This window comes from Heteronotia binoei, chromosome 10 (genome assembly GCF_032191835.1).
Source record: "Heteronotia binoei isolate CCM8104 ecotype False Entrance Well chromosome 10, APGP_CSIRO_Hbin_v1, whole genome shotgun sequence".
In the NCBI taxonomy this organism is placed as follows: Eukaryota; Metazoa; Chordata; class Lepidosauria; order Squamata; family Gekkonidae; genus Heteronotia; species Heteronotia binoei.
The window spans coordinates 72681251-72694558 of record NC_083232.1 but is presented as its reverse complement, the minus strand read 5'-3'; the positions used below and the strand labels follow the sequence as shown (position 1 = coordinate 72694558).

The 13308-nt window shown below is 41.2% G+C and overlaps 1 protein-coding gene across 1 annotated transcript in view; it reads right to left on the bottom strand.

Annotated features, from left to right (window-relative positions):
* Positions 1–2357: 2357 nt before the first annotated feature.
* The window catches only part of CDCP1 (CUB domain containing protein 1), a 52935-nt gene continuing 41984 nt past the window's right edge, over positions 2358–13308 (bottom strand). The window contains exons 8-9 of the mRNA XM_060247717.1: positions 8949–9036; positions 2358–3367 (exon numbers count right to left, since the gene is read on the bottom strand). Of these exons, the coding sequence (XP_060103700.1) occupies positions 2920–3367; positions 8949–9036 (536 nt within the window). The 3' untranslated portion in view covers positions 2358–2919. The remainder of the gene's footprint in view (positions 3368–8948; positions 9037–13308) is intronic.

The following is a 13308-nucleotide window of genomic DNA, read 5'->3' as shown; positions in this document are numbered from 1 at the left end:
GTGGAGTATGGGACTGAAACTTACTATAGATGAAAGCTGAGAATTCACAGAAAATGACACAGTTATTACATTCTATTGCTACAAAGATATTCATTTACTGACAGAAAGACACAAAAAAAACCCCGATGATGGTGGTAATGGCTGTTTCAGGGAAAATGGCTGCTGTGAAAGTAGGACCAGAAAACCTCTAACTTTCCTACCTCACAATGCTGGAGAGAAGCGGGGGGGGGGGGGGGGGGGCAAAGCATCAAACCTGGGACAAATAACCTATGTGGTACCTGCCTGAATCTGTCCATTGCAGAGGAAGTCTCTCCCTTAGAATCAGTGGATGCAACCCCCTCCCCCCTTTCAAACAAGGATTTGGTTATTCTGAACAGCAATTAATATTTTAAAAGTTGGAAAATGTTGGCGAAGATCTATAACTTAGGCCATCCAATACCTGAACTGGAAAATTTATAGAACTGGAAAAATAAATCCATAGGACAAACTTGCATAATTTATGATCCTTCAAGCCAAAGACATCCCACCCCTGTGTTTTTGCTGCCCCAGGCAAGCAAAAATGGGAGATTTTGCCAGGTCACATTATTATAGCTGATGGTCTGCATTTCACTTGGCAAGTCACAAAGTACTGATATTTGCTACCAAGTTGATCATGGGGCGACTATTCATAATCAGCGACAAGCACAGGAAACAGTCTCAAACCAGCCACAAGTCATTTCATGTCGAGTAGATTTTTTTCTTGGCCAGGTATCACATCAAAAGAGACTTCAAAGCAGGCTCTTCAACAGGGTGCACAAAAGTCATTAAGTTAGGAGAATAGGATATCCTTGCAAACAATTTATTTCATTTTAAAGACATTACACACAAAAAACCCTCCTTTGCATTAACTGCATGTTTTTTGTTGTAGTACACAATACCCAAATGCCTGTATCAAAGAGATCTTAAGAAATTACAATGTTATGATTATAAAAGAACAAGCATGAGAATTTCAGTTACATACAAACATGACAAATAGTTACAAATAAAATCATCACCTTACATCTCATTTAAAAATATATACACAGTGAATAAGTTATTGAATGACTCTATAGAAATAGGAACAAAAACTAATAATTCTAAGGTGAGAGGAGGAAATGAATATTAATTCAGATTTGATCCAGTATTCTCAGGGAGGTTCTCTTGCATGTTGTTGGGTGTGCCAAAAGGATTTAACAAGAGCCAGTCAAAAAGTATAGCAGTAAGATAAATATATTGTTTACTAGAGAAGCAAATCTCTTTCAGAAATTGGCTTGCTGCCAGGAAGTTCAAGGTCACACAACTTGAAAAGGAAATTAAAAGACAAATTTCAGGTTATGCGTATAAAACAAACAAATCAATGACTACGCTCACTGGGGGAGGGGCAGAGGAGTGGAAACCAAAATCTCATAATTTCACAATCTGGCCATAGCCTAGTGCTTACTTTTGTATGCATAAAATGAGCCTCAAGAAACCCTGGACAAATGGCAACATTTTAAGTTTCTTTTAAAAACATCTGCTTGCATAGCTTGGAGAAGAGACTGAATACTAGAGCAGAAGAATATTAACTACATTTATGTTTAATCATTACATATGCACACACACACAGAAGGCCCTTAGCTGAATGGGGTGTTATGTGAAACCATTGTATGGTAGTGGTGTATAAAATACTGTTGTCAAGCCACATATTATCTCTCCATACCTATTGTATCTTCCAAGTGCTGATTAAAAAAACCCAACAACCACAGTGCATGAGTTTTGTCACAATAAAACAGCTTGAAAGTCTAGAACAACATGTAACTTGGTGGATGTTGCACAAGACCCAAGAATGAGGTACTTGAAGACAAATCAATGTCAGGAAGTTCAGTATTGTGTAAAGGGTTGGGATGTCTGTATGTTAGCATTAAACCACAATTGTTGTTTTGCACAACTTCTAACTGTAAAGAAGTACATTGACCACTGATACAACTGGCCAAAGTTGTCTTACATTTTTATAGTACAATTTCTAGGAAACCTAGAAGTGGCTTACTGGTATGTTGCTGTATCTTCAGACCATAAACCTGCCTGAAAACTGGCTGAACTCAGCCCCATAAGTTATTCAGACTTTTGTTTTATTCACCAATATATGTTTCATATTTAAAAGTGACCATGCATTGCACTATAAATTGAGAATTCAGCATAAAGGGAGGCTATTCTGTGTGTCACAATTTTAATACTGAAGTAATAATTTCCTCACATTCGATTTTTTGGCAGCACAGTATGACGAATACTCAACCTTTCACAAGTATCAGTGTTGACCGTTGGTTAAAATTCACCAAATTATTTCCATATAAAGAAAAATGCAAATAAAATATTTTATTGTACATATATTACACAACCGATTGGGTGGGGAATTGTTATTTTCAAACACAACCATCATTTTTATTTTGTTGCCCAGATGTCTATTCTGGTGTAATCCTCGGTCATCCACAACTTGGGGCTACGTCATCAACAAAAGTCATCTTCTCTAAATTTAGAAAGCCTTCTTCAAGTTATGCCATTTCCCCCCATGAGTATTTCTTCTGCGGCACGGCTGGAATCTTCAAATCAATGTTAGTCCATCTTCAAAAGCCAAAGAAATCAACAGGTGCTTTTTGGCAATGCAATTTTCCTGGTTCATTTACTATCCAGTAGCTTTGTTTTGAAAGTCTTCTTATAATAAAAGTTCAAAATGCATCTTTGCCATTCCTTTCTATGTTCAAAATTCTGAGTAATGTACTGACCTGAGCCACAGTAACGTTTTACAAAGGAAACTGTATAAAAATAGGCTCTAAAAATATTCCTTTTAAAGGAAAAAAAGATACAGATGCGTGTCAACCATAGTTCCTTCTATTTCCCCAAAAAGTCATAGATTTTGTATCATGGTTATAACACTGAGTTTTCCAGTTCCCTTTTTCCACGTAAAGATGTGTCCACCTCTCCATTGCCACTAACATGTGCGTCACCATTGCTCTTAAGTGGCTCCAGAGCACGATGTGTGAAGGCATATGTCTCATTGTCAGTCATCGGTGAAGAGGACTCCTCAGTCGTAGATAGTTTGGACATTTTCCTGAAAGATGAGATTGGAGGTGGAGATGGAGGCTTAGGGCTCGTGGCACCAGTAAAAGGCTGGTACACACCTATCTCAGCATTTCTAGGTCCACTCAAGTTATCCAGCAAGTGCCCGTAAACCATGGTGTCATCAATGACTGCATAGACATGAGACTCATTGTTCTTCCTTCCCTTTTTGAATACACCTGGTTTTGTGGGGAGCTGAGTGTTGACATTGGCGTTATATATTCCCACCATTGGGGTTGGGGGATTTCCCTTTTTCCTGGAAAAAAAAAGAAGCAAAACATGAAAATGCAGTTTTTTTGTTTTAATTTTTTTTAAGTTGCAGCTGATGGTTCAAAATCTAATTTACTCACACCAATGTAGCCAATTAAGAAAGTCACAATTTACATCTGCAATGCCACTGTAACTCTGCTGCCACTACCAATACATGAATCTTGCAGATTCATCAGCTACTATTACATTAAATGCACCTTATTCTTTCATTTGAACTCCAACTTTCCCCCCTTGGATGGAAAGTACTTCAGAAATACTTGAGTGACTTGCTTCAGTTTGCTTAGAGTTCCCAGCCTTGGGGCAGAAAATGGCAAGAGATTTTGGAAGTAATGCCTGTGGAGAGTGGAGTTTCAGGAGAATGTAACATCATTTCCAGATGACACTAGAAAATTCCTCTCTCCTCTATAATGCCATTTCTTTCCACTTTCCCCCTTCTCAAATTATTGAGCTCTGCTTTAGGAAATATTTCATCTACACACAGCAGGCAAAATGTTTTTTTTTAATATTATTTTTATTTTTCACATGAATATAAAACTGTAGCGATGACTTGGGGCCTGAGAGGTACTGGATAACCCCTCTTGTTTTTACAGTCCCGAGCAGGCATCAAAACAAAGAGGATACATGTATTTAAATAATTAAGTAAACTCTGGGAGGGCACCACCATACATTGCAAGAGGAGGGGAAGGGAGAGGGGCTTCAATTGTCAGGGCAGATCACTAACTGTGGGGGCCTGGTGCTCTCACAGAATGACAACCGATATGCAGACTATAGAGATTAGTTCCCTGGAGTACATAGCAGCTTCAGATGGTGGATTCTGTGGCATCACATCCCCAACAGTCTCCTTCTCCTTGCCAAAGACTGTCCCCTCAACAGACACTGCCCCCAAATCTCCAGGAATTTTCCAAACCAGAGAAAGCAGAACCCCAAATGTCTACCCAGAGCTATGCTCTACATACAAGGTTAGCCAGGACTTTTTTTCTGGAAAAAAAGGTGCCAGAACTCTCAAGAGGGAAATGGAGAAACACAATGGGTTCTCCTCATGAGCTTTTAAGCATTTTTTGGATAATTTTGTTTCCACAAAGGGGTTCCGGAACTCCATTCCACAGTGCTCCCTCAATAACAAAGCCCTGTGGTTAACATGTTTATCAGTAAGTTCATTAAATGAGCACATGGATTAAATTTTAAAACCCACCGCCTGTGAAGCGTACTTGAAGAACCTTAAGCAACAAGAATAAGTTTGTGTGTCTTTGTGTGTGTGTATATATGTGCACAGCAGTGACACAAATCTCTCTAAAATGTTAATAGGAATAGAAAAGGGCCATAAAATACACAATGCAGCCTAAAAAGCTGGGTGATTAAGCACATTCCAAGAGTCGACCTAGACTAGGGGTGTCAAATATGCGACCCAGGGGCCAAATCAGACCTCCGGAGGGCTCCTATCAGGCCCCTGAGCAACTGGCTCTTGTCTGCTTCCTTCTTCCTCTCTCTTGCTTCCTTCTGCATCTAAACTTGCTTTGCAAGGCTTGCTCGATTGCACAGGAGCTACAGAGCAAAACCTGGAGAGACTGACCAAGAAAGAGATCTTGGGGTCGTGGTAGATAACTCACTGAAAATGTCAGGACAGTGTGCAATTGCAATAAAAAAGACCAACACCATGCTGGGAATTATTAGGAAGGGAACTGAAAATAAATCAGCCAGTATCATAATGCCCCTGTATAAATCGATGGTGCGGTCACATTTGGAATACTGTACAATTCTGATCACCGCACATCAATAAGGATATTATAGCATTGGAAAAAATCCAGAAAAGGGCAACTAGTATGATAAAGGTTTGGAACACTTTTCCTATGAAGAAAGGTTAAAACACTTGGGGCTCTTTAGCTTGGAGAAATGTCGACTGTGGGGAGACATGATAGAGGTTTACAAGATTATGCATGGGATGAGAAAGTAGAGAACAAAGTACTTTTCTCCCTTTCTCACAATACAAGAACTCGTGGGCATTCAATGAAATTGCTGAGCAGTAGGGTTAGAACGGATAAAAGGAAGTACTTCTTCACCCAAAGGGTGATTAACATGTGGAATTCACTGCCACAGGAGGTGGTGACGGCTATAAGCACAGCCAGCTTCAAGAGGGGTTTGGATAAAAATATGGAGCAGAGGTCCATCAGTGGCTATTAGCCACAGCATATAATTGGAACTGTCTGGAGCAGTGATGTTCTATATTGTTGGTGCTTGGAGGGGGGCAAAGTGGAAGGGCTTCTACCCCACTTGTGAACCCCCTTTCTTTTTTGGTCACTGTGTGACACAGAGTGTTGGCCTGATCCAACATGGCTTCTCTTATGTTCTCTATTTTCTCCATTTGTTAAGGTTCCTCTGCTTCCTGGTCCCCTGGGGAGGAAGGGAAAGAGCCAGAGCTTCCTTTGCCCAGTTCCCTGGATCCCATGGGAGAAATACAAAGAAAGCACCTTTAAGACCAACAAGTGCTAATGTTTTAAGCATGTCTTGTTTTAAGTTTTTCCTTTTTTTAATCTTTAGTTGTGTTTGTGTCATTTAAAAAGTTTATATCTGTGCTACCTAATCTTAAATAGTACACACATGGCCCGGCCCAACAAGGTCTCATTTATGTCAGATCCGGTCCTCATAACAAATGAGTTTGACACCCCTGACCTAGACTCTCAAGAAGGAGCTCCCTATCTTGGGGGCACCCCTAATGCCATGACGTGTATGGCTTTTGGCTGAGCTTCGGTCAGAAGATACATACAGAATGAAAAGTCTCCCACCTTCTACCCTCTGCCCTGCACACAAACTGTTTGAAATAGCCACCAAATGAAAAGCAGAAAAAATAAATTTTTAAAAAGCACATATTTCAGCATTTCCTGATGCAATTTCCCATTTTCTTGCACGCAGGGCCTAATTAACAGAAAGAGCAAAACTGCCAGATCTCAAAAATACACATGAGTCAATCTCCTATGAGTTTGCGCTGGTTGGCTAAATCTCACTGACACTGGCCTAGGCATTTGTGAAACGAGGCTACCTACAGAGGACAGTCAGCGCTGCTTCCCATGACGTGGCTTCCTAAAAGAAGGATGGGATTGGGCAACTCGGGGTTTGACTGTACACTGATCCAGGCAGTGATACATCAAAGCAATGTGATTTGTGATGCCAATAAAGGGGAAGGAGAGTTGCACGAATAGAGGGCAGCAGGTTTGGAGAGAATTAGGCATGGAAACCACCCAATTTTATTAGGCAACCTTTATTAAAGCATAAATCCATGAGTTTATGTGAGTCTTTGATGGACATAAAAAAGAAGTGTTGGTATTTTAGCTATATCCACACTTGCGGATATCAAAAAGCCCCTTTCATGTGAACCTGACCTCAAACAACAACTGGGAGGTAGTAGGGAGAGACTTACAAGGTGAGCACTGTATTCTACATTTTCTCTATCTGTCCTTCACATATTTACTCCACCCCTCTTTCCCAGAGGCTCACAGCAGTTCTCCTTTTCTCCTCACGACCACCTCATGAAGAAGTTAGGTTCAGATTGAGTGATCCAAGATCACCCAGTGAGCATGAAGCTGAGCAGGGATAGTAGGATACTCCAGTTCTAATTTGGCAGTAACTGTTACACCACAAAGCAGTAGACAAGTGCACCTTTAAGACCAACCAACTTAGGTGGTCTTAAAGGTGCACTTGTCTACTGCTTTGTTCTATCGCTTCAGACCAGCACAGCTGCCTACTGGGATACATTACACCACACTTTGATACCTCTATATGAATAGCATTTAGGGTTGCCAATCCCCAGGTGGAGGCAGGGGATCCCCTGGTTTGGAGGCCCTCCCCCCCGCTTCAGGGTCATCAGAAAGTGGGGGAGGGGGGAGGGAAAGCTCTGCTGGGCTCTCCATTATTCCCTATGGTGACCGATTCCCATACGCTATAATGAAGAGCTGATCTGCAGGTCTCTGGGGAAGGCGCCTGTTTTTTGCGGTAGAGGCACCAAATTTGCAGTGCAATTTCCTGTGCTTCTTCTCAAAACACCCTCCAAGTTTCAAAAGGATTGGACCAGGAGGTCTAATTCTATGCGCCCCAAAAGGAGGTGTCCCTATCCTTCATTATTTCCAGTGGAAGGAAGGCATTTAAAGTGTGTGGGGGCCCTTTCAGTGCGATGGCCAGAAGTCCTTTTGGAGTTCAGTCGTGCTTCTCCCACCCTTGCTCCTAGCTCCACCCCCAAAGTCTTCTGGCTCCACCCCCAAAGTCTTCTGGCTCCACTCCCAAAGTCCCTAGATATTTCTTTTAGTGGACTTGGCAACCCTAATAGTATTTGACCACATTTACCACCCAAGCATGCCAATTAACCCCAGTTGTTTTAAGAACACATTACAATCTACTGGACTAGAACCTCTCTTAATGATTTCAACATGTGTAGCATGGGGGCAACTGTTATGTATTATAGTTCCTACTGCTATACTGGGCCTGAGCTTGAAGCACGCTTCCAATACTCTCCAGGATCCTAATGCCTACATTCTGAGAACTGGCCAATCAGGATGCAAGGTATTTCTTACAGGAAATGCAAATAAAGGATCCTGGAGAGACCAATAGGGGAGATTGCCGCCAACCAAAGGGGGCATGTCTTACTCAGCCACTGTGTAGAGTTGAACTGCCTGTGTTGTTTGTGACTGTTTCTTCTTGAATAAACTGTTGCTGCTTACTTAAGAGCTGACTGAATTCACTTTACAATAGCAACCACAGTCAATTTCCTGTTGAATGGAATTCAGGTAACAAGAAGCAAGAGAGTGACCAACGTATTACAGGGACCAATTTACTTTGTACTTTTCAGTCATCCAGTCATGCTCTTGCTGAATGAAAACTTGATATGGATGCCAGAAAACAACTAGCCTTGTGCCCCTCCCCTTTAGGCTAACACAAGATTACTCACAAAAAGACTACTTTTTCAAGTTTATCTAGATACATCTCTCACTTCAGGGAAGCTGTGGGAGAGAAGAGGACCTTCCACTGGACCTCTTGGGGCATGCTAGAGTACACCTGAACCACAACTCACTACTTAATGGAGGCTAAATTTTGGCGTTTTAACCAGGCATAATGGGGGCACAAACCACCTGTGATTCTCCCAATGTGATCACCATTTTGTTTTAAAAAAAGGATATTTTCCATGTGTGCTAAGCTTTGGTAAGTTAGTTCCCTCAAATTTCTGTTGGCATGTTCCAAAGATGCAAGAGCATAAAAAATACATGCATTGCCCTTTTCACACAAAATGGCAACTGTGCATAACAGGAGGAAGACAGATAGCTTGCACATGTGTGGTTGGGAGTGCCAAAATGGACCATCTGAAGAGGACTGCAGTCGTGTGTCCTTTATGAACAACAGAAGGTGACAGTTTGCTGCTGCGGCTGTAGACATCCCACCCACCCACCCCAATGCCATCAGTGCTGTGATTTCTGACAACCACCTGAATAGTCAGTTCAGGAAAAGTTTCCTGTAGGACAGCCGGATGAGAGAACCCAGTTCTCCTTGACAAAAATGATATATTTTAACACTACTTGTGAACCTACTTCTTTTTCTTAACGCAGCATACAGCAAGCCCAATAACTATGAGCACCGCAAGCACACCAGCCACCACGCCAATGATGACAGCCAAACCTGTGAAGAGATAAGAGGAGAAAGTTATTCAACAAGATGTAACTGAAGAGGCAGTTCAGACATCTGGAATCATAGCTGCTGTGTTTCCCTCACTTTTCTGCTTCTGGAATGTGACATGTCTTTATGAGTAAGTGGGTGTGCTCTGACAAACACTTTTCCTATGTAACCTGGAAAAAAATCCAGGGAGAACAGGATCTGGAAGGGAAGGACTTAAGTCTAAACTCTCTCCTTGAGAGGATTTTTTTTAAATGCACACTTTAAAAAAAAACAAAGCCGGGGGGGAAAACACATGAAATTTCAGCACAGAAAGAACAAGGGGCTGCCTTTCCCACGGCTGACAGGTGGGTGGATGGTCGCTTTGTTACTGATGGCAGCACTATGAGAGAGAGGGGAACAAAATGAAAACCACCACCAGATCATATGCAATTTAAGAATACAAAAAACCCCAGAGTGTACTCTCTTGTTAAGAATACAATGTTTGCAAGATATGACAGTCAAATCATCGCAGAAAGAGGCATGGAGATAAAAAAAATCTCTATTACAACCTAACATTATCTAAAGAATCAGTCACAACAGAAAATGCATTCCCTGGCTTGTGTGTGTCTGACAAAAAGTACTACAAACATTGCAGTGCACACAGAAAGGAATATTTGTGCCAATTCTCCTAAAAGAGACAGGGTGGATGGGTGGGGGAGATTTCATAGCTAACTGGCAATTTCATAATACTAGGGGGTTTTTTGGACAAATGTACTGGCTATGAAGTGAAAATATGAATCACCCAGATCTTTGCTTGACATCCTTCCCCCTTCCAACATTGCAAGATAGTTATTAACTAAAGCTGTACTTCACAACAAGTAAAGGGTAAGGGTCCAGTAGCACCTTAAAGACGAACAAAATTTGTGGTAGGGCTTTTACGAGTCACTTTTTCAGATACCTTATTTTTGTTTTTATTCTGTCTTTTTAATTTACTAATTTTAATAATGTGAAATATTTTTTACTGTGCATTCCATTTATTATTTGTATCTAGTGTAAAATTATGTTTGGTGTAATGGTTAAGTGCATGGACTCTTATCTCAGAGAACCAGGTTTGATTCCCCACTCCTCCACATGAAGCTGCTGGAGTGACCTTGGGTCAGTCATCAGTCTGTCAGAGCTGTTCTCTCATGAGCAGTTTCTGTCAAAACTTTCTCAGCCTCACCTACCTCACATGGTATCTGTTGTGGGAAAGGGAAAGGAGACTGGAAGCCAGTCTGAGACTCCAGACCCCACACCAACTTAATTGTCCTCCTCTGGACATGTTCCAGCTTGTCTCTATCCTTCTTAAATTGTGGTGCCCAGGACTGAACACAATATTCTAGGTGAGGTCTAACCAGAGCAGAGTAGAGCAATACCATCATTTCACATAATCTGGACTCTATTTTATGGATACAGCCCAAAATCAAGTTGCTTTTTAAGCTACTGCATTACACTGCTGACTCATGTTCTGTGTATGATCCACTAAGATCCCTAGATCCTTTTCACACATACTACTGCCAAGACAAGTCTCCCCCATTCCATAATTAGGCATTGGGTTTTTCCTATGTAAATGCAGAATTTTACATTTATCCCAGTTAAAATTCATTTTATTTATTTTAGCCCAGTTTTCCAGCTTGTCAAGATTATCCTGTATCCTCACTCTGTCTTCTACTGTATTTGCTGCCCCTCCCAATTTAGTATCATCTGTAAATTTAATAAGCATTCCCTCTATTCTTTCATCCAAGTCATTTATAAAGACATTGAACAAAACAGCTCCCACGACAGATCCTTGAGGCACTCTACTTGTCATTCCTCTCCAAGAAAATGAGGAACCATTGACAAGCACTCTTTGAGTACAACTGTCAACCAGTTACAGATCCATTTAGCAGTAATAGGATCCAAACCACATTTTATCAACTTGTTAGCAAGATTATTATGTGGAAACATATCAAAAGCCTTACTGAAATCAAGATAAACTATGTCTACAGCATTCTTTTGCTCTAGCAAGGTAGTAACTTTCTCAAAGAAAAGAGATAAGGTTAGTCTGACATGACTTGTTCTTGAGAAACCCATGCTGGCTCCTGGTAATCATAGCTGTCCTTTCTAAATGCTCAAGGACTGACTGTTTGATGATTTGTTCTAAAACTTTTCCAGGATTTGTTCTAAAACTTTTCAAGCTGACAGGCTGGTAGTTACCGGATCCTCCTTTCCCCCCTTTTTGATGATGGGGACAACATTTGCTCACCTCCAGTCTTCTAGCACCTCACCTGTTCTCCAAGAATTCTCACAAATAATGGTCAGAGGCTCATTAATTACATCCACAAGTTTTAGTACCCTTGGATGCAGTTCATCTGGCTCTGAGGTTTTAAAGAAACTAGGTGTTTATGTACTACCTCTATGCTGATCCTAGGCTACAACTCTCTTCCCTCATCATGTGTTCTGTTTCTACCATGTTGAGCACCATTTCCCTCGCAAGAGAAGGCTGGGGGAAAGTAGGAATTGAGCAATTCTGCCCTCTCTTCATCACCTGTTACAATTTCACTTTTCTGTCCCTGCAATCAACCTACTATGTCCTTGCTCTTGCTTTGAACTAAGAACCCTTTTTTATTGTTTTCAATAAAAATTTCTCACTAGCCTAGGCTCATACTGAGGTTTAGCTTTCCTAACTCTCTCTCTAAGAGCACTGGTTATTTGTTTATAGTCATCCTTGGTTAGAAGTCCCTCCTTCCGTTTCCTAACTAAGTCTTTTTATTTCTCAAGTCCTTAGAAAGCTGTTTTATGGAGCCACCTTGTCTTCTTTGGGCTTGTCTCATTTTTCTTTTTCATAGGAATTGTTTGTGACTGTGCCTTCAATATTTCATACTATTGTCTGATGATGTGTGCTTTTAGCACACAAAAGCTTACATTTTGAATAAAACTTGATTGGTCTTAAAGGTGCCACTGGACTCCAACCTTCTTAGGACTGAAGTCCTCCTTTTCAACCTCAGTATCTTTAGGCATTCCTTTTAAAAGCGTATGTGTTGCAATCAATGTATTGATATTGTCCGCACAGCTGTCTGGTTTTGAGTTCCAAAACTTGTATTTGACAGTGAGATGAAGAAAACGTCCTTCCTTCCTCAAGGGACAGGAGACTTACAATCCTATGCAGACTTGCTCTGAATTCACCTATTCCTGTAAATACTGCTGCAGACAGTTTGATATGAGAGCTAGTTTGGTGTAGTGGTTAAGTGTGCAGACTCTTATCTGGGAGAACTGGGTTTGATTCTCCACTCCTCCACTTGCACCTGCTGGAATGGCCATGGGTCAGCCATAGCTATCGCAGGAGCTGTTCTTGAAAGGGCAGCTGCTGTGAGAGCCCTCTCAGTCCCAACCACCTCACAGAGTGTCTGTTGTGGGGGGAGAAGATATAGGAGATTGTAAGGCACTCTGAGTTTCTGAAACAAGGGTGGGGTATAAATCTGCAGTCTTCTTCTTCAGTTCATTTTGTGATCACATTTCTTTTTATTGAACAGCTCATGAAATCTCAGCATAACTCTAGTGTTGAAAAGCTCACCCCACTCTCCTAACAACTCTTAAAGGGGGTAATACACTTGACCTGATAAGTCCTGGTTGAATGCTAGATAGATGTAATTAGAGTTCCACAGTGCCTAGATAGGAGCCTTTAATTTAAGACTGAAGGTTCTTTTCCTTGATGCCTGATGCCCAGCAGAGCTATTGCATCTACTGAAGGAAGATACTTTCAAAAATGTGTGGGAGAAGTGTGCAGATAATAGACCTGAGTCCATTGGTCTCCCCCCTTCATTATGGTTAGCTATCAGGAAGTACTGAGAACCATCAAGAAGAAGTTAACCCATCTGGATCATGCTAGTAAGCAGCCGCATGCAAGGTGCTTATGTTCTACTTCATCTCTGCAACCCTTCCCTCGTACTTCAGTTCCCTTATAACCCTTCATCACAGGCATGTTTTCATGCTTGGCAGACTGAATGTTTTGCAGAGAGCAGAACTGAGGAGGGCACTTTTTAAATTTTGCTACTGCAAATCTGGTACAATAGAGACTACAATTCGTCTCATGTAACTTTGCAATCAATGGACTGTACCCCGATCTTTGGATTATGCCTATGTTGATCAAATATCAGTGTCCTGTTGAATCCTGGGCAATCTCTCCTGTATTGGCAGATGCCGAGTCAGTAATCTTGATCTGCTGCCAATTTTTTTACAATAGTAATTTTAATTCATCAGTGCTTCCTGTGAAAATTG